The sequence below is a fragment of the Peromyscus maniculatus genome, chromosome 16 (assembly GCF_049852395.1).
Source record: "Peromyscus maniculatus bairdii isolate BWxNUB_F1_BW_parent chromosome 16, HU_Pman_BW_mat_3.1, whole genome shotgun sequence".
Taxonomy (NCBI): Eukaryota; Metazoa; Chordata; class Mammalia; order Rodentia; family Cricetidae; genus Peromyscus; species Peromyscus maniculatus.
The window spans coordinates 27572863-27592871 of NC_134867.1; the positions used below are offsets into that span (position 1 = coordinate 27572863).

The 20009-nt window shown below is 36.2% G+C and overlaps 2 protein-coding genes across 24 annotated transcripts in view; one reads left to right on the forward strand and one right to left on the reverse strand.

Moving 5' to 3' along the window:
• The window catches only part of Trdn (triadin), a 373213-nt gene that overhangs the window by 261636 nt on the left and 91568 nt on the right, over nucleotides 1-20009 (reverse strand). For all 21 annotated transcript variants that reach the window (XM_076552516.1, XM_076552525.1, XM_076552513.1 and 18 more), the window contains exon 5: nucleotides 14255-14314. In XM_076552516.1, coding sequence (XP_076408631.1) covers nucleotides 14255-14314 — 60 coding nt within the window. The remainder of the gene's footprint in view (nucleotides 1-14254; nucleotides 14315-20009) is intronic.
• The window catches only part of LOC143268873 (uncharacterized), an 84223-nt gene that overhangs the window by 62795 nt on the left and 1419 nt on the right, over nucleotides 1-20009 (forward strand). The window contains exons 3-5 of one of the 3 annotated variants that reach the window (XR_013045014.1): nucleotides 2672-2714; nucleotides 3350-3584; nucleotides 4534-7307. Coding sequence is in view for 2 of the 3 variants with exons in the window: in XM_076552532.1 (XP_076408647.1) it covers nucleotides 2672-2714; nucleotides 3350-3540 (234 nt within the window). In the remaining variant the exon portion in view is untranslated. The other 2 variants (XM_076552532.1, XM_076552531.1) reach the window with 2 other exon arrangements.

Genomic DNA, 20009 nt, shown 5'->3' on the forward strand with positions numbered 1-20009 from the left:
AGGGTTTGTGCTGTCGGTGTTTTATTTAGGAAATGGTCTCCAGTGCCAATGCGTTCAAGAGTGCTTCCTATCTTCTTTTCTATTAAGTTTAGTGTAACTGGATTTATGTTTAGGTCTTTGATCCACTTGGACTTGAGTTTTGTGCATGGTGACAGATATGGATCTATTTGTAATCTTTTACATATTGACATCCAGTTATGCCAGCACCATTTGTTGAAGATACTTTCTTTGTTCCATTGTATGGTTTTGGCTCCTTTGTCAAAAACCAGGTGTTCATATGTGCATGGATTAATGTCAGGGTCTTCAATTCGATTCCATTGGTCCGTATGTCGGTTTTTATACCAGTACCAAGCTGTTTTTATTACTATAGCTCTATAGTAGAGTTTGAGGTCCGGGATGGTGATGCCTCCAAGGGTTGCTTTATCGTATAGGATTCTTTTAGCTATCCTGGGTCTTTTGTTTTTCCATATAAAGTTGAGTATTTTTCTTTCCAAGTCTGTGAAGAATTGTGTTGGGATTTTGATGGGGATTGCATTGAATCTGTAGATTGCTTTTGGTAAGATTGCCATTTTTACTATGTTAATCCTGCCTATCCATGAGCATGGGAGATCCTTCCATTTTCTGATATCTTCTTCAATTTCTTTCTTTAGAGATTTAAAGTTCTTATCAAAAAGGTCTTTCACTTGTTTAGTTAGTGTTATCCCAAGGTATTTTATATTATTTGTGGCTATTGTAAAGGGTGATGTTTCTCTGACTTCTTTCTCAGCCCTTTTATCATTTGTGTATAGGAGGGCTACTGATTTTTTTGAGTTGATCTTGTATCCTGCCACTTTACTGAAGGAGGTTATCAGCTGTAGAAGTTCCCTGGTAGAGTTTTTGGGGTCACTTATGTATACTATCATATCATCTGCAAATAGTGAAAGTTTGACTTCTTCCTTGCCAATTTGTATCCCTTTGATCTCCTTTTGTTGTCTTATTGCTCTAGCTAGAACTTCTAGTACTATATTGAATAAATATGGGGAGAGTGGACAGCCTTGTCTTGTTCCTGAATTTAGTGGTATCGCTTTGAGTTTCTCTCCATTTAATTTGATGTTTGCTGTTGGCTTGCTATAAATTGCTTTTATTATGTTTAGAAATGTTCCTTGTATTCCTATTCTTTCTAAGACCTTTATCATGAAGGGGTGTTGGATTTTGTCAAAGGCTTTTTCAGCATCTAGGGAGATGATCATGTGGTTTTTTTCTTTCAGTTTGTTTATATGGTGTATTACATTGACTGATTTCCGTATGTTGAACCATCCTTGCATCCCTGGGATGAATCCTACTTGGTCGTGATGGATGATTGTTTTGATGTATTCTTGGATTCGGTTTGCCAATATTTTGTTGAGTATTTTTGCATCAATGTTCATGAGGGAGATTGGTCTGTAGTTCTCTTTCTTTGTTGCATCTTTGTGTGGTTTGGGTATCAGGGTAATTGTAGCCTCATAAAAAGAGTTTGGTAGTGTTCCTTCTGTTTCTATTGTGTGGAACACTTTGAAGAGGATTGGTATTAGTTCTTCTTTGAAAGTCTGGTAGAATTCTGCACTAAAACCATCTGGTCCTGGGCTTTTTTTAGTTGGGAGACTTTTGATGACTGTTTCTATTTCTTTAGGGGTTATTGGTCTATTTAAATGGTTTATCTGGTCTTGATTTAATTTTGGTATTTGGTATTTATCCAGAAAATTGTCCATTTCTTCCTGGTTTTCCATTTTTGAGGAGTACAGGTTTTTGAAGTATGATCTGATGATTCTCTGGATTTCCTCATTGTCTGTTGTTATGTCTCCCTTTTCATTTCTGATTTTGTGAATTTGGGTGTTCTCTCTTTGCTTTTTGATTAATTTGGCTAGTGGTTTGTCTATCTTGTTGATTTTTTCAAAGAACCAACTCTTTGTTTCATTGATTTTTTGCTGCCATAAAGGTTTATATACTTAAATTAAACCTCAGAATAATTATAGATTTGCTGTTTTCATCCCTACTTTTATTTTGCATCCAATCATAAGCAGTACTAAATTAGATCGGACAGCAAAAATAAGAATGTCTCTAAGTTTTTCAATCTTTAACATAATAAATTTTAATGTCTCTCTGCCTCTCTCTTTAACGTAATAAATTTTAATGTCTCTCTGCTTCTCTCTCTCTCTCTCTCTCTCTCTCTCTCTCTCTCTCTCTCTCTCTCTCTCATATACACACACACACACATATATGAAGTCCAGCTTTGATAGTGGATGAATATCAGAAATATCAAGAAAGAAATGAAAGTGTATAGTCTCCTGAACCTAAAGCATAGAACAATGACTATTAACTGCATTTGTTAATACATTACAGAAAGAGTCCACATTAAATGTTTTTAAAATAATAAAAATGAGACTGGAATGATATTACATCTTCCTAAAGGAAACAAACTTAATTTAGTGAACTGTGATCCAGTTATTTATTCCAGGAGGATTCAAACCTTACCTTATTATTTAATCATAGTGCTTATTAATTAGCAAGATAGAAATATAGAAATCAAACCAGACATCATTCTCTCTTTTCTATTTCCTAATTTTATTCATTCTTTAAGCTATTTCAACCTCAGATTTTTTATTGTTCTCTTACCCATCTTTTTTTCTACTCTACATATCATGTATTTACACAGGAATGTACAGAGAACATTTGTCAAGAGCTGAAGATTATCTTTGGTAAGACAAATACCTTCCCTTTCAATGGGATGTCAACACGCTAATGGATGATGAATGCTAAACAAATAATTGCAGAGGTAGTTAATTGCATTTAATGTAATTGCTGCAGAGAAACTAAGCAGGATGACATGTCAGTGTGGATAATGGGGACCTAATCTCATCTACATATTTGGAGAAGGCCCCATGGTAGATGTGACATTGAAGGATGTGGGAAAAAAAAAAAAAAACTTCGAGGAAATTAGCCTAGGCAGAGACTGTGAGGACAGAAAGGAAGAAGACCATTTCAGAATGTCTGACCAGCATGTCTGCTGTGGACATGACAATATTGCACATATTGCACCTTTTAATACCACAGTATTTTGTTTGAGGCAGTGAAACTTTCATTTAACAAAGCATGAGTGGATAACTAATCTTAGTGTCCCACCCATTGCTTAGCATGGTATCTGTCACAAGCAGAAACTATCAGATATTTTAAAATGTTTCGTTGTTCAAGTGATTTGACATTTGATTACAATCCAATCTCATCTGTCAGGAATTTTACCTTAAGCTTTACATTCAGTCTTAACAGAGATTTTTGTAGTGTTACAGGGCACCAATGTGGCATTTTTCTCTCTGCTTGTTTGTGTCTTCTGTAGTGGGTAGCCATTCCAACCTTGATCTGAAAGTTCCAACCCCCAGAGGCTTTGGTAACTGTCACGCCTACAAGGCAGGTCCAAGAGAGGACCCTGAAGACCCGAGATCCGGATGTGCCTTGTCTCTTGGTTCCTGGACCCTGGACACTGGAGGTAGACGGAGCAGAGTTCCCCAGAGAAGACCGCCGGACTAAGCCATGCCTTTCCTAGACCCTGCAACCTACCTATCCCTTCATTTGTAAGTTATGCCACTAAATAAACCTCCCTTTTAACTACATGGAGTGGCCTTAATAATTCCACAAATAGTCTTCCATCTTGAAATCCCAAAAACATATGTCCTCATTTTCCATCCCCTGTCCCATGAAAGGCTCTTCAGGCTCTGTTCAAGTGTTTCCTCTGTAAATTTCTATCCTATCTATGCTTACTTTGGAGAGCAATTACACCATCTGTTAATATATATTAATAAGTAATAATGTTGCTATTGTTTATATGTGACTTTTTAGGGAAGCGCACATTACACCTTTATAGACCATGTTAATACCAGTATCTGTCATACAGTACACTGTTAATAATATTTTGGAATATATGAAATTCTAATATTTTATAAGCATAGCTAATATCCTTTTTGCTTTCTATCTCTGAAAACTTTAGTAGCTTATTAAAATTTCTTAAATATAACCTAGAAACAGGAAGGTAGAACCCACCTCAGAACATCCAGGAACTGCAATTTTTTTCCCCTTCACACTTAATGGTTATTTTAGGTGCTTCTGAGAAACTAGTTTCAATTAAAAAAAAAAAAAACTCACAAAATAAGAGTAGGAAATCAGGACTTACACAGACCACAAAGAACTCATTTTTCTTTCTTTGGATCATTGCTAATTAAGCTGACATCCAAAAAGGAAATTCTTGGCAAAAAACAAAGCCTCTTTTAAAGTTTCTCTAGGGGGAACCAAGTTTATGAGAGATAAGCTGTGCATTCAGAGCCCTGACTAAAAAGACCCCCGAGGGAACACCTAATCTGTGGCTCTGCCTCTGCACCTCAGACAGCTGGCTGTCCATTCCACTAGCAGATTTTCAGATTGACATGTGCACAGGCATAAACGGGAGAATTAATACAAAATCAGAAGAGCAAAGGGGCTGGATTCAGACTCAAATTAGCATATTAACTCCTCATTCTTGTTACCCAGGGGAAAAAGCTGGTTCCTTCAATCAAAATTTTTGATTTACTGACACAGTGGTACATACTGGAATTTCATTATCCCCCTTCAGAATTAACTCCACAATTCAGCTTACTGAAACAGCTGGACCCAGAGGCCCTAGGGAGCTGTTCAAAATGGCAGAAAGCCACCAAAGCCGTTTGGACTGAAACTTCAAACTTCGGCAAGAGTGTGCTCAAATGCCAAGTGCTGAAATGACTTTAGACCCAGCAATGCAGCAGTCAGTAACTGGTTTAATAATCACTTTGAAATAAAAATATTATGCTGCAGTAACAGCAGTGACTAACTTTGCTGATACATCTCTGCTAAGAATCTGTCACCCACATGAAAACAAAAAGCTACCTACTTGCAGCCAACCTAGCCTGGCAAGCCATATCTTGGTAAAGGTACTTTTAACCCAGGGCAAAATAAGCTTTTGCACCTGTTAGAGCTTATTTTGATTGCCATTCTTATTGACATGAAACAAAAGACCCTGTGGTAGGCTCATAATTGAGAGCAAATGGAATCCACCAGTTGGAGTGGCTCTGTGGCTTGGCATCTGAGTTTGGCACAGCATGCCATCCCTGCTCTTGTCAAGACTGACCTTTCTCTGACCAGAACATTTGGCTCAGCTCAACTCTGAAGCACATTGTCTTCCCTCCCACATGGCTCCTCTCCAGCTCTCCCCGAGGAGTGCTGTGTACTTCTGCTCTGTATCCCAGCAGACACCAGAAAGACTTCCATGTTTTCTGAAGATTTCACAGATCGCAGTGTGTCGGACCTTCTAGGCCTTAGTAGCTACAACATGCTCTGAGGGTCTCTTCTCAGAGTTCGTCATCAAAAGTTTTGGTGCAAAATTGCGTTAAGTGTAAGTTGTTATAGGTTATTAATTCTCCCATCGATAGGTGATGAGAAACTTAACTTTTAAGCTCATTTTTGACTTCAGAACTACTGAATACTACTATTTTAAGCAATGAATATTATAGCCTTTAAAGAAATAACTTTGAGATACATGGTTTTACTTGATAGAATTTTTTTGACTTTTATTATAATAAATTTCTTTTTGATATTTCTAGTATTATTATGTATAGGATATATAAGTAGTCAATAATTTTGAAAAGTTGAATATTCCAACAGATTCATGTATAACTCATACATATTAATGTTTCAATTCCTTAAGTGGTTATTCAATACCAAATGATCCTTTCTGAAAAAATATATGAAAGTAACAGTATACGGGCCGAACATATTAGATTTAGTAAAATGTATGGGTATACATATACATATATGCATGCAATTATTAAAAAAAGAGACCATGAATTGGAAAGAAAGAGGGATACACGAAGGTGGGGTTGAGGGAGGAAAGGGTAAGAAGAAAACTTGTAATTACATTATAATGTCAAAAATTTAAAAAGATGTTTTTAAAGAATGCAATAAAATATGTTTATTATTTGAGAATTTCATACATTGTTATATTACATTTTGATCATATTCATTCCCTTTTCCCAATCCTCCCAGATCTACTCCCAATTTCCTACCCAATCAACTTGCGGTCTTCATTTTTTAGCATATCAAGGTCAATTAGTGTTGCCTATATATTCTCGGGTGTGTGGTCATCCAGTATAATTCTTTTTTTCAAATAACTATTTATTATATTAGGTTAGATACCTTCTTCATAAACAACAACTTACCACACCAAGAACTTTTGGATTTTTCAAGACAGGGTTTCTCTGTGTAGCTTTGTGCCTTTCCTGGAACTGACTTTGTAGACCAGACCAGGCTGGCCTTGAACTCGCAGAGATCCCCCTGCTTCTGCCTCCTGAGTGCTGGGATTACAGGCGTGTGCCACCACCGCCCAGCCTACCGAGAACTTTTAAATCTTAACATTTTGAACACACACTTTCCGGAGTTTGAAATTTCTGTCTGCTTTTGTTGTTTTTCAACTTTTGTGATAAAACACTTTGACCAAGGCAATCTGCAGAAGGAAGGGCTTATTTTGTGTTTATGTTTCCAGAGGAAAAAATTCCATTACCTTTATGATGGGGAAGTATGAAAATGAGAACCAAGAACAGTGGCGGCAGAAGTTCGAACTATAAATATGGTTGTGGTATTATTCTAAAGTGATATCATGAAATTCAAATATGTAGACTCAATGCTAATTACCAGTCAGGGTGATAGGACTTTAGCCTATTTCTGTTACTGGGAGGAGACAGGGCATTTTGAGAGTCCAGTAAGGTCATTTACTGGTAACTACTCAATATTGGTTTTAAGAGTCCTCAACATTCTAGAATTACTATCCACAAAGTGGCTTCACAAATAGTTGCCCTGACATGCAGTCATCAATCCAAATGGTTCTGTCAATCACCTTGACAGTAAAACATGACTCAGGAAAGCTGTCTGTTGCAGAGACTTTATAAATATAAGACCTGCTTAAAATTTAAATAGACACCATGGTCTCCCTGACCATTGTCCATTTTCATCTACCCATTGACAGATACTCTACTATGCATTGACAGGTTGGCCATTTCCAATTCTCATCCTCTGAGGATGACACATATACTCTGTAAATAACTCTGGCTGTCTTCAACAGCATATTCTATTCATCTTTTCTGACTACTTTTTGTAGAAAATGAAAGAGCCAGAAAGCTAAGTGGAAGCCAGAGAGAGACTCCAGTGACAAAAGGATGCAACAAATTCATCTTTCACCCTTTAAAAATAAGTTCTATTTCAGCCACAACTACAGAAAAATACCAAATATATTATAGGTGAGTGTATGCAACTATATGTGTAATTCATTTTGAAAATAACTGGTAGAATTTTAATTCTGTACAACCAGAAAAAATAATCAACATAGTTATAAAAATATCACTGAATTTTTTTCTAGTATATTGGAAATGAATTCTGGAATTCATACATTTAACCAAAATTGTCTTGCCCATTCTTTCTAAGGGAGAATTTATAATTTCTGTGTCTTAGAAGCTGGCACTGTAGGTGTATGTCACTACACCCCTCCTTCAGTGTCATTTCAACTTGCTTTTCCCTGAAGGAAAAAGATGTTGAACACATTATTAAATACATAAATATAACATTGGTCATTTACATTCCTTCAGTTGATGACTGTTTTATTCATTAACTCATTTATTGATGAAATCATTTGATTTGGACCACTTAGTTTGGGGCACTCATAAATTCTTAACAGTAATTCTATGACATGTACAGTTGTAAAATATTTTGTCCTATTCTAGAGGCTAGTTTTTCACTTTGCTGAATATCAGTTTCAGTGAACAGAATCTTTCTAACTTCCCGAAATCCCATTTGTCAGTTTTTGGTCTGTTTCCTGAGTAACTTGAGTCCCATTCAGAAAGTCTGTGTCTGTGCTTATGTCTTCAAGGGTTTGGTCTAAGTTTTCTTGTAGTGTCATCAGAGTTTCAGGTCTAACATTAAGGCCTGGTATATTTGGAGTTGATGTTGGTGTAGTGAGAAAGATACAGTGTAATTTCATTGTCTATCTGTGGAAATGTAGTTTATTTAGCATCTTTTTCTGAAGAACTGTCTTCTTTCCAATGTATATTTTTTATACACCATTGTCAAATTAGGTGGCTGTAGCTTAATTTCTGGGTATTCTGTTCTGTTGATTGGTCTATGTGTCTACTATTGTGCCTATACCACATAGATTTTGATATTATGACTTTGTAATTTAATCTGAGATGCCTCCAACATTACTATTTCTGCTTAGGATTGCTTTGACTAATCAAGATCATTTGTGATTTTATATGAATCATAGGATTTTTCCTTTGAGCTCTGTAAAGAATGTCATTGGAATTTTGATGGAAAATGCATTTTTTATAACACTATTTGTGGGAGTATAAGAAGTCTTTAATCTCCTGTTGTCTTCATTTCTTTAGTGTCTTGAAATTTTCCTTGCAGAGGTCTTTCAACTCCTTGGTGAAATTTAGTTCTAAGTATTTTTTTTTTCTGAAGTTTTGTGAATGGGATTTTTTCCCTCTAATTTCCTTCATCACAAACTCATTATTTGCATCTGGAAAAGCTACTGATTTATATGCTAATTTTCTCTCCTGATACTTTGCTGAACCTGTTGCCATGCCTTTCTCCTCTTGACTGACTGTAGACTCTGTGAGCCAAAATAAACTCTCCTTTCATTTATCTGCTGTTGTCACACATTTTTTTCACAGCCATGGGGAAATATTGAATGCACACTTTTAAAAGAATCATGAATATAGAGGTGGCATGGTGCTGCAGGTAACTCACTGACATATTTCAAAGCCCCTCAGTCTGTGGTCACATGGCTATTGAGTAGCGTCCAACTCTATAGAGAGTGTATTTATTGTAGATCGGAGGGAGACTGGTCAGTTTCTGTTGTCGGATGTGTTGTTTGCTCTACGTCCACAGTGGACATTCTTTCACTTGAAACACTCATGAGCTGTGGGTCCAAGACTGCTTTCTTCATCTCCATCTGCATGTGTGTGTATTCATGCTTTTTAGCTTGACAAGTACATATTATAAAATCTTGGGCTTTACATTAAAGCTATTTTCATTGTGACCTATGAAAGTTTTCATTACAAACTGTCACCCTCCTATGGAAAGAGAATTCTTTGTGCAAATTTGTGTTAAATCTTAACTGCTCAGAACCTATAACTATTCTATTATAGTGAACTCATTCCACGAATTCGTGAAAGGCCATTTACTTGACTGATATTTGAGGTAATAACATTTAGTAATCCAGGGAGAGGTACATGATGGTTGTTTCTTCTAAGCAAATGTAATGTTCCACTGTATTATTCACTACACAAACTCAATACAAGGTCATAAGAACATACATTATTCTCATTATAATTACAAAATAAATTCCTACTTCTTTTATGGGGAAATATTACCAAGGTTAATTTAGTTTACAGGCAAGTATTAACTAACATGTCAGAGCTTATGCTTAGAGTCATAACCAATATATATTACTAGGCTTACTCTTTAACTCCAAGAAACTGTCCTATTCTTCCCCCAATAATAAGCATCAAAGTAAATAAAGGGTCAAAATTGAAGAGTTAACATCTTATAAATTTAAAACTTCTAGCATAAAAACCTATAAAAATTATCTTATTTTCTATGCATAATAGTCAGAATTGAAATGGATTATGTGACTCTTTAATATAAATCACTTAAACTATTTGAATGGATTTGTGTTAGAAATCTGCATTCTCTGGCATTACATATTATTTACATTTCTGTTTCTTTGATGAGTAAATATTCTAGGCATAAAGTTATCTTGTATTACTAAAGTCTTCTTACAAATCAGAACAAGTTTTTGCTTTTGTTTTGTTTTTATAAAGGTAGGGGCAGAAAGGAAGCAAAAGGAAGCTTTAGTATATTCTATCTTTTTAAACTAAGCTATTTGTTTATAATGATCACAGGTAACCATATCTCAAAATATCGCAAACTTTTCTATAAGGGTTACAGTCATTTTGATGACAATGTAAAACATAACTAGCCATCACATTCACCCACAGCCAAACTGGAATGTGACTTAGAGACCATCTTATTTATCTACATATATGAACAGGTCTAAAAATGTTCATAAGAATGTAGTTATAAGACTCATTGTCGCCGGGTGTTGGTGGCGCATGCCTTTAATCCCAGCACTCAGGAGGCAGAGCCAGGTGGATCGAGGCCAGCCTGGGCTACCAAGTGAGTTCCCAGGAAAGGCGCAAAGCTACACAGAGGTACCCTGTATCGAAAAACAAAAAACAAACAACAACAACAACAACAACAAAAAAAAGACTCATTGTCAGAAACAAAAACTAGACATTATTCCATCCTAATTACAGACAGGAAACTAGAAAGCAAATGAAATATTCCATTCATGTTCCCACAGGGGAGAAAAAGTAGATTAAGTATCTTTGGGCTCTGTCTGTCTGTCTATCTATCTATCTATCTATCTATCTATCTATCTATCTATCTACCTATCTACCTATCTACCTGTTTACCTATCTCTTCCTCTTTCAGAATTATTTGTTTTACTCAGATACGTTTGTTCTACTCAAGAAATGAATTCAGATGACTAATCTCCAGCACAGACTTTAGGAAATTTATTTTAAACTTCAGCCAAATTCACTCTTTTAATTACAGGAGACTCAGTGGTTTAATAAACCCTCTCCACAGCCCACTGCTTAAAGACTTTGACAGCAGGATTCAGGGAGCTAGGTCCAAAATGCAAATGTTTCCATCAGCATCACCATGCTCACTCCAGCAGTCTTGCTGCTAAATTACAATGGAGTCTGCAAAATGAAGCTGTGGAGAGGCTGACCAAGTGGAACCAGTGGAGTTTCTCTTTAAATTCAGGCAGAGAAAAGTAGCCATTTCAGTTATGCTTCCTTTAATCAATCTCTGCTCATAAGCAGTGTCCAATTTTCCTGGCCAGAAGAGTTAAAAACCAAAAAAGAAACACAGGCAGTAAGAAGACATTAGCCCCTAAATACAAGCATAGACCAATCTCAGGTAAATGACAGTCAGTGTTTTATTGTATAAGTTTTGGCTGACCAATCTGGAATTCAAACATTATGGCCATATATTTAATATCTGAAGGATTATCTGGGCACATCAAACAAACATAAGTAAATAAATTATGGTAGTTAATTTCAATGTAATCGGTTCCCATAATCTTATAGGGAGTGGCACTATTAGGAGGTTTGGCTTTGTTGGAGTAGGTATGGCCTTGTTGGAGGAAGTGTGTCACTGTGGAGGTAGGCTTTGAGGTTTCCTATGCTCACAATACTGCCCAGTGTTTCAGTCGACTTCCTGTTGCCTGCAAGATACAGAACTTTCAACTACCTTTCTAGTACCATGTCACCTGTACAACACCATGCTCCCCACTAAAATGAAAATGGACCGAACCTCTGGAACTGTATGCAAGCCACCCCAATTAAATGTTATCATTTATAAGAGTTGCAATAGTCATGGTATCTCTTCACAGCAATGAAAACCCTAACAAAGACAGAAGTTGGTAACATGAGTGGGTTATTATTGTGTTAGACCTGACCATGTTTTTGTTTGGAGTAATATGGACTTTGGGAGGTAGGGTTAGGAAAGTAGTGAAATGCTTTAAGTACTACTTAATGGGCCATATAAGTAGGTGCATGAAAAACAGTGGTGCTGAGTGTGATTTGATGAACTGTGAGCATCAAGAGGTTTCAGAGGAGAAAAATGTTAGTATGTGGCTTAGAGACTGGTCTTGTGATATTTTGATGAAGAAAGCAGCTGCATATTACCCCGTCCAAAGAATCTGCCTGAGACTAAAGTGAAGAGTTGTGGGTTAATTCTGTCAGCAGAGGAAATCTTAAAACAGCCTAGGATAGACTCTGTTTTGTGGTTATTCGTGTTAAATCTGATGAAGATTTATAATGAGAAGGAGCACACTGAGCAAGGAAAAATGTTTGAGAAGAAAAAGCACCACAATGTGGAATGGAGCTAAGTCCTGTGTTCAAGGAGATAAAAGGATTACAAAATGGAATAAAGGGAGTGGTGACCTCAGAGTAAGATCCCATCCGGAAAAGTTTCCAACCAGTGAAAAAGAACTAAAGAAAAGCTTAGAGCCAGATGTGGTGGTGCATGTCTTTTATCTCAGCTCTGGGAAGGCAGAGGCTGGCAGATACCTGAGATTGAGGCCAGCCTGATTTACAGAGCAGGTTCAAGGACAGCCAAGTTTAGACAGTGAAAGTAACAAATAAAAACAGAAAGCTGGTGAAGCTATAATTGAATGAAGGGGCCATGTTGGAGCTCCAGCAAGCAGCTGAACTTGGCAGCTTTGGCCATGTGGTTCTGACTTTAGAGTTAAGGATAAAAGAAATGTGTTAGGGAATTTTCCTCCATGCTTAAAAAAAGTTGCTGAGGCCAGACATATGTCAGGAGTGTCCCTGAATGGAGGCTTAAAAAAGGCCATAGTGTGAAGCTGTGAAGTTGAAGCCTGGATTGCAATGGAGACCGTAAGAATTTAGAAATTCCAGAGTCATAGGAAACCTACTGAGGAGAGATGCTAATAGGGAATGGAACTAGCCAAAGAGAAAGAAGTGTGTTTTAGTCAACAAAGCTAAACAGAGTTGGAGATCTGATAAGCATGTTGATGTCAGACATAGAGATTCAGACTTTGGAGTTTGCTCAGATGGTTTTCCGGCACACTTTGGTCCAGTATGCTCACAATGCTCCCTTCCCTACATTTTGGAATGGTAATGTACATCCTGTGCCACTATATTTTGGAATTTTGTGATCTGCTTTTTGATTTTGATTTTACAAAAGATTACAGTTAAGAAATTGCATGATCTCAGAAGACACTATTTACTTTAGACTTTTAAACATTGTTGAGACTGTGATAGACAATGTGAAATTTTGAATTTGGACTAAATGCATTTTGTATTATGATATTGTTACAAGTTTATGGGACCAGGGAACAAATGTGATAATTTCAATGTAATTGGCCCCCATAATCTCATAAGGAGATTAAGACATATATTTATAATTTAGACATCCCAACATAGATAAACATACCATTGCAAGCTAATAAGGGCTTCCAGTGTTTGAAAACCTAAATATTTTCCACTATGCTACATGTGACAGCTAATTTTTACATTAGCTAATTTTTAATATAATAAATATATAACTAAATTTGCTTTGTTTAATTTTGCAAATGGGAGGTTCAGATAATTGGAACTCAGATTTCTGCACATGCTATGTATGCAAGCATTCTTCTACTTGGCAACATACCTAACTTTTCCAACAATTAATTTTTATTTCAGGGAAATTATTTTATTTTTCTCTGTATCCTATAAGTATGATAATGGAAAGAATTTTTTTAACCCCCCAGAACATCCAAAATTATATATTATTGCCCATTTGCAAAACCTGGTCATGTTGAGAAATTTGTTCCTGTTGCATGCCATTGCTCGCTGTAAGTTTATTTAAAGTCTCAAGGCTTCAGGATCTCCCCTAGAAAACTAACACTTGTCAAATGAGCAAGGAAGTATTAGCCCTTACTGAAATGCTTCTATTGCATGGCCATAGTCTTGGATTCAGACTGGCAGAAAGGACTATTAATTTTCATGTTGTCACAGTCTATCTACCCCTTGAGGCTGTGAAGAGAGCATGGGGCCAGGGTATTCCAGTGATGTAATCTAAGAATTCTACATGTCTGAACCAATGATTATGAAAGCATTCAATGGCATGCCAAATTCATGTTTAAAATGTGAACTCTGAATCATTATAGGAAATGGTTAAAAGAAAAAAATGATTGTTAAGTAAAATGATATACTGGTATTTATTAATGAAAATCCATTAAAAGTAAATATTTTCACCAATTTTGAAGTTGGTTTGATTTCTATCATTGAATGTTACTCAGACACTCATACCTGGAATTTAACCTCAGAATTAAGAATTGATGTGAACAATACCAAAAATTTAAAAGTAAAAACCCTTAACCACGAAAATATTTTTGCTCCCATATGAATGTACCAAAAAATAATGGGTACCTCTTCAAAAGGAGGGTGAAGAGGAGGAAGCGGTAGGGAGAAGAAGGTGGAGGAGGGGAAGGGAGAGAAAGAGGAGGAAAAAGGGGAGGAAGAGAAGAAGGAAAAGGAAGAGGAGCAGGAGAATCACGGAAGGAGGAAGAGACAGGAGTAGCAGCAGTATCAGTATAACATGAAGCTTATACCTTTAGTTTGTATTTTCTTCTCAGGTTTCTCCTGCTTTTCAGCCTTTTCTTTGTGTATTTCTATAGAAACAAAGAATACATAGTTTAAAAAACTTGAAAAAGTATAAAATCTAAACCATACCAGTGACCTAAACTTTTAAATTCCATAACAAAATACGAAATCATCTAATAAGCTTGTGTTAATCCCAAAGATGGAAGGAGAAAGACCACCGACCCAAATCACCATGGCCAAATTAATTAAAGCAAGCTTTTTTACTCATGTACATGGGCTGCCTCTCCTTAAGGTGGGGTTTGAAAGGCCAGTACTGGAAGTGAGGAAAATATGGTATTTGTTATTGTTGTTTTGTTTTTATAGCTTAGGGGTAGGGAGTTTCTAAATGGGAGATTTGACAGTCAAAATAGCCAGGGTTACAGCAGCAGAACATAAGCTAACAAGTTAGTCATAATGACCTCTTGAAACAACGACATGGTTGCAAGGTGGTCACAAGGTGATCACAGCAACAAGAGGTCATAACAACCTTTTGAAACAAAGGTTGGGGGATGGTTTTGAAACAAAGGCATGATTGTCATTTCCTAGAACAGGCAGTGTAGAACCATTTGTAGTTAAGGCTACAGGTGGGGCATGGCCCGATCTTTGAGAAACAGAGGTTTAATCATAAACAAGAATGAGCCTAGTTTGTCTCTACTGTAAGGCGACTTTCAAGCCCAAGATGGAGTCAGGCTGATCCATCCCTTGCTGTGGCCTGAAAGATGCTTGCTAATAATTACCACATAAAATTATTTCTTTATGGAAATAAAGGACAAACTGGAATCATCTCAAAATCAGTCATTTAAAAAAGTGAGAATTTAGCCTGGCAGTGGTGTGACAAGCCTTTAATCCCAGCACTTGGAAGGCAGAGGCAGGCAGCTCTCTGTGAGTTCAAGGCCAGCCTGGTCTACAGAGTGAGTTCCAGAAAAGGCACAAAGCTATACAGAGAAACCCTGTCTCAAAAAAACAAACAACACCAACAAAAAAAAAAAAATCGAGAATTTACACTGACAGAGATACCTGTCACCATTTCCAGAAAATGATCACAAACTATGTCCTTAACTTTAATTAATCTCAAAGTAAACTGATAATCTTTAGTATGAATTTCACTTATATTTTAAGGAAGACTTAGGTTTTTTCTTCATGTTTAATTAAGAATTTATGAAGTGAACTGTAACCATTAACAGAAAGTATATCCTAGAATTGTTGATGCCAAAATACGTTTATAAGTGGCATCTGGCATTGTATTTAAGCAACAATTATGACAATCATATATAGTACATTTCATAGTTAGCTGCATTTTTTAAATATGAGATTTTCACAAGTTTATTCAATTTGCAGTTAGCTTCATTATAATATATTATAATATATATGTATATATATTGCAAAGCCTTAGAAAATGAGGTTAATTCTAAATTCACAGTGAATTTGGAAAAAAGTAAATTTGAGATGAAGATTTGAAAACTGTTATTGCTACTTCCAAAAAATTACTCATTCTTAGATATCATGTGCTTTCTTTAAGAAGGCCAATGGTGTTTGTTTGTTTAATTTGCTTTCTGGCAGCTGGTCAGACATGACAGTAATTACTGTACATATTTAAATTTCCCATCTGTTATTTTGTATTTTCTTTGTTATATTTTAGAAGTCTACTATATCCAGACAAGGCATGCAAAAACCATCAATATCCTGGGAAAAGAAAACGAATGACATTCATTCCTCTTCTAAGCAGATACGCACACCTGTGAAGGTCTTCCCTCAATTTCTACCATTAATCTATCATTTTAATATGTGCAATGCCATTTGTCCACCTTCATCTCATTGTGACTTTGAGTATGGTCATCCAGTGCTGACAAGACTACGAGTTCATTGATACCTCTGAAAAAAATTAGTCTGCAAGGCACAGGGACAAACCAAAGAGCATTTCTATCTGCCTGGCTTTCCCAATTCTGTTTATTTCTCTAATGCCTCCACATTCAACTCCACAGAAACAATTCTCAGTTTAGCATTGTGATCTTAGATTAGGTGAATATGGTCTGGTCATGCTGTGGGGTGATTCTGTGCATTCAAGGATATTTTTTAGCAGCATCCCTGGTCTCTATTTAATTGATACTGGTAGTGCCATAAACATTTTTTAATTGTGACAATGAAAAGTGTCTTTAAGTATCCTCAAATGTTTCCTGTCACACCAAATGAACCCTCATTGGAAATCACTACTCTAAGTATACACAATAAGCAGTATCATATACAAACAAAATACATCATCAATGTTCCAACTTCATTGATAGACATCTGTGTATAGACTTATGTGGCAAGTCCAAATTAAGACATTTTATAAGAATAAAATGGACAAAGACTCAGTTTAGAAAATGAAGTATCTTTTAATGATGTTTATATTAATCACATTTTGCAATGAAGCTAGTTTGTGTGGTAATATATTGTGTACCCTAATAAACTTGCATGAGGATCAGAGGACAGAGCCAGCCACTAGATTAGACATAGAGGTCGGGCAGTGGTGGCACCACATCTTTAATCCTATCACTCAAGAGGCAGAGATCCATCTGGATCTCTGTAAGTTCAAGGCCACACTGTAAATAGAGCCAGGCATTGGTAGCACACACCTTTAATCTGACATGCCTTTGATCCCAGGAAGTGACAGAAGGGCAGAGAAAGGTATATAAGGTGTGAGGAAACAGGAACTAAAGCAGTTTAGCTGAGACCCTTTTGGGTGAAGACTCAGAGGATTTCAGTCGGAGGATTCATGGAGTTGGTGAGGTAATAGGTGGTAATTGTGGCTTTCTCTGCTTCTCTGATCTTTCAGCTTTTATCCCAATATCTGGCTCTGGGTTTTTCATTACAAAACCATCAATGATTCAAACAATAAGTTAGGGTCTGCCACCTGTGGCTGTATTAATGAGTCAATTTGGGTAGATTACTGTACCAAATTATGTGAAAAAAAACACTATCTAGGAGTTGCTGGAAGTTGTAGGAGATGTTATTGAAACCATCAATAATCAGCTAATCTTAAGTTGATTCTGAGTAGCTTGAGTGATTTCTCCAGGTCCACTGGAGAACTCTGGAAAGAAATCTGAGTTTTCCTGGAGAGGGCAAAATCCTGCCTGTGGCATTCCTTCTTTCTTCTCAATAAGTACAAGCAGATGCCTGAGAAGAGATGTCTCAACATATAAATGGGGCTTCATAATCCTCTCATTGGCTTTCTTTATTTGAGCTCTGAGTAGGATATTGCATTAAATACTGTTAAAATTAATTTGAAGATTTCCCTTTTAACTTTCAGAATTTGGCTAATTAGAAGGGTTTAAATGGCACGTGTGGGTGACACAAGATCATGCTTCACAGGTTAGGGGGAAAATGTCCAATTTTAAATCTTACAGCAATCAATTTTAAATCTTACAGAGGGAAAACTTTCCAAATGAACTGATTAAAAACAAATTTGAACTTTTTCCCCGGTCAACTTCCTGCACCCTTTGTCTTATCCAAAACAATAGGAGCTATGCAGAAGATTGGAACTTGGTATAACTTAAGTCACTACAGCAAAGTGAAATGTCAAATATTTGAAATAGTTTTTAAATAGATAAAAAAAAGTCATTTTAAGAGATATTTGTTGTTCCTAGAAGGTATTAGTGTGAAACAAAGATGGAATGAGACTTTTAAAATTAAAATCTACATTAAATGTTATACTCATTTTGATATGAAGCATTAGAAAGTTATTATTGAGACATTTTATTTCCATTTAGAAGAGTGTATCCATGTGATGGGTACATGTGGGCATTCCAACTGCAGGCCACACAAAGGAATAAGGAGGAAATTCTGGAACACACATGGAAACGATGGAAGTTAAGTCAAACTCTTTTTCGGGGTTTGGTGCTGAAAGCCATCTACCTGAATAAATGTACCCAACATTCCTAGACTGAGGTAAATTTGGGGAGATATATTATGTGGGATGACAGTTTCTAAGACTGGATACTCCATCATAGTCCATAACAGATTTCCCCATAACATAGGGAGAAGTTTGTCCACCAAAGTTCAGACTAAAGAAGCAGTATCAAAAACTGTTCTGGCCCCTGCTACCTCTGTACTTTCAGTCAGATGTGCCTTAAAAAATAAAAATTAAACTATAACCTAAAGAGAAATTAGCTACGGTGGTTATTCATAGAGAAAAAAATATGGAGACCTATCTCAGAAAAAACAGTCAACAGCACCAATCAGGGCCCATTGACAGGAAATAATAATTGTTTTCTAGTCTTATTTTTATGAAATAAAGCTTCAATCTGAGTGGATAGATATGACTAAGAATTAGGAATGGTGCTAGGAGAAAAATGGAGGAATGAAATTTATGTTTGCTCCTTGCAAGCTTGAAAGTAAGTATATGAACTCTATTAAAATGTATTAACTCTTTTCTGAGATAAGACGAGATCAGGGTGGTATGGCCGTCTGTTTGGGAGGCGTATTAACTCTTTTCTAAAAAGAATACCACTCAAGGATCAGGAAGGCATGAGAGTAAATACACTCTCTCTAATTTTTCTTAAGGAGTTAACTCTAAAGCTGAAAGTAAATACTTTCAGGTTGAAGCACTTGACTCACTTAAGAAAAACAAAAATAAATAAATTTCAAGTGTAGTTCTCTGGCTGGGCCTGGGGAGGAGCAGGAAATTAGCAACATTTCGAGAAGTTTAATTTATTATGTTTTTCTTTTCTTTATTTTTTGTGACACATATAGAAGACAAAAGCTAATTGCATAGCTTAGAATACATGTTCAGAATTTTATCTCAGTATTTTATCTTTCCAATTCTGTATTTCAGTCTTACATAAATGAAAAGGATTCCATGGATATGGCAGGTCCAACCAGCTTTCCTGCAAGATGTTAAAAAAGCATGTATAATAAAATCTCAACAGCTGAGTGTAAAATGGATACTGATGACATTCTTAGATTTTCTTTTTCTTTTTTGTAGAACATCATCAACTAAATTTGTGGATTTGAATTCAATTAAAAGTGATAGCATATTTTAAGGCATCCCCACACAGTACAGCTTAGTTAGTACTGGTCTACCTCTACCTATGTTTCTTGGCTCACAAAGGACAAAGACAGGTATATCATTATTCAAACTCAAGAAGAACCTAAACATCTCTCTGCCACTTTATTGCTGGGCAGCATTCTCATTGGGGATTGGATCACAACACTAGTATTATTGCCTGTGGCTCTCAACTGCTAGAAGATACACTAAAGCCTCTACATAGCATGCCAATCTGTCTCCTTACACTTTAGCCAAGAAATGATGACTATGCAGGCTCTTGTTTATTGAGTAATAACACGTTACCAATTTAGATTTCATGAACACATCTTTTGCACAGGTGATGTCTGATTCATTGCCTTCAACTGCACTTTCCAGCCAAGAACTATTTGCAGCATACTGGAAAGTTTAATTTAAAAGATTCCAGGCATTACAAGTAAGAACTTAATGCCCTATGATTTTTAACTTTCTTCTTCAAAGAAGAAAACCCCTCTATGTACTTAATGCCCCCATTTAGTTATTTATCAATTTCTGTAGACATGTCAATGCTTTTACTTTGTATACCATGATATCGATGCACAATTGCTCAAAATTGTCCTTAAAATTATGACATTCTTTCAGGAACAGTTTATAATAAGTTCATAAGGAACAGAGAGGAAAGCTGGCAAAGTCATTAATCCCTTCCAAATTTAAGGGTTTTA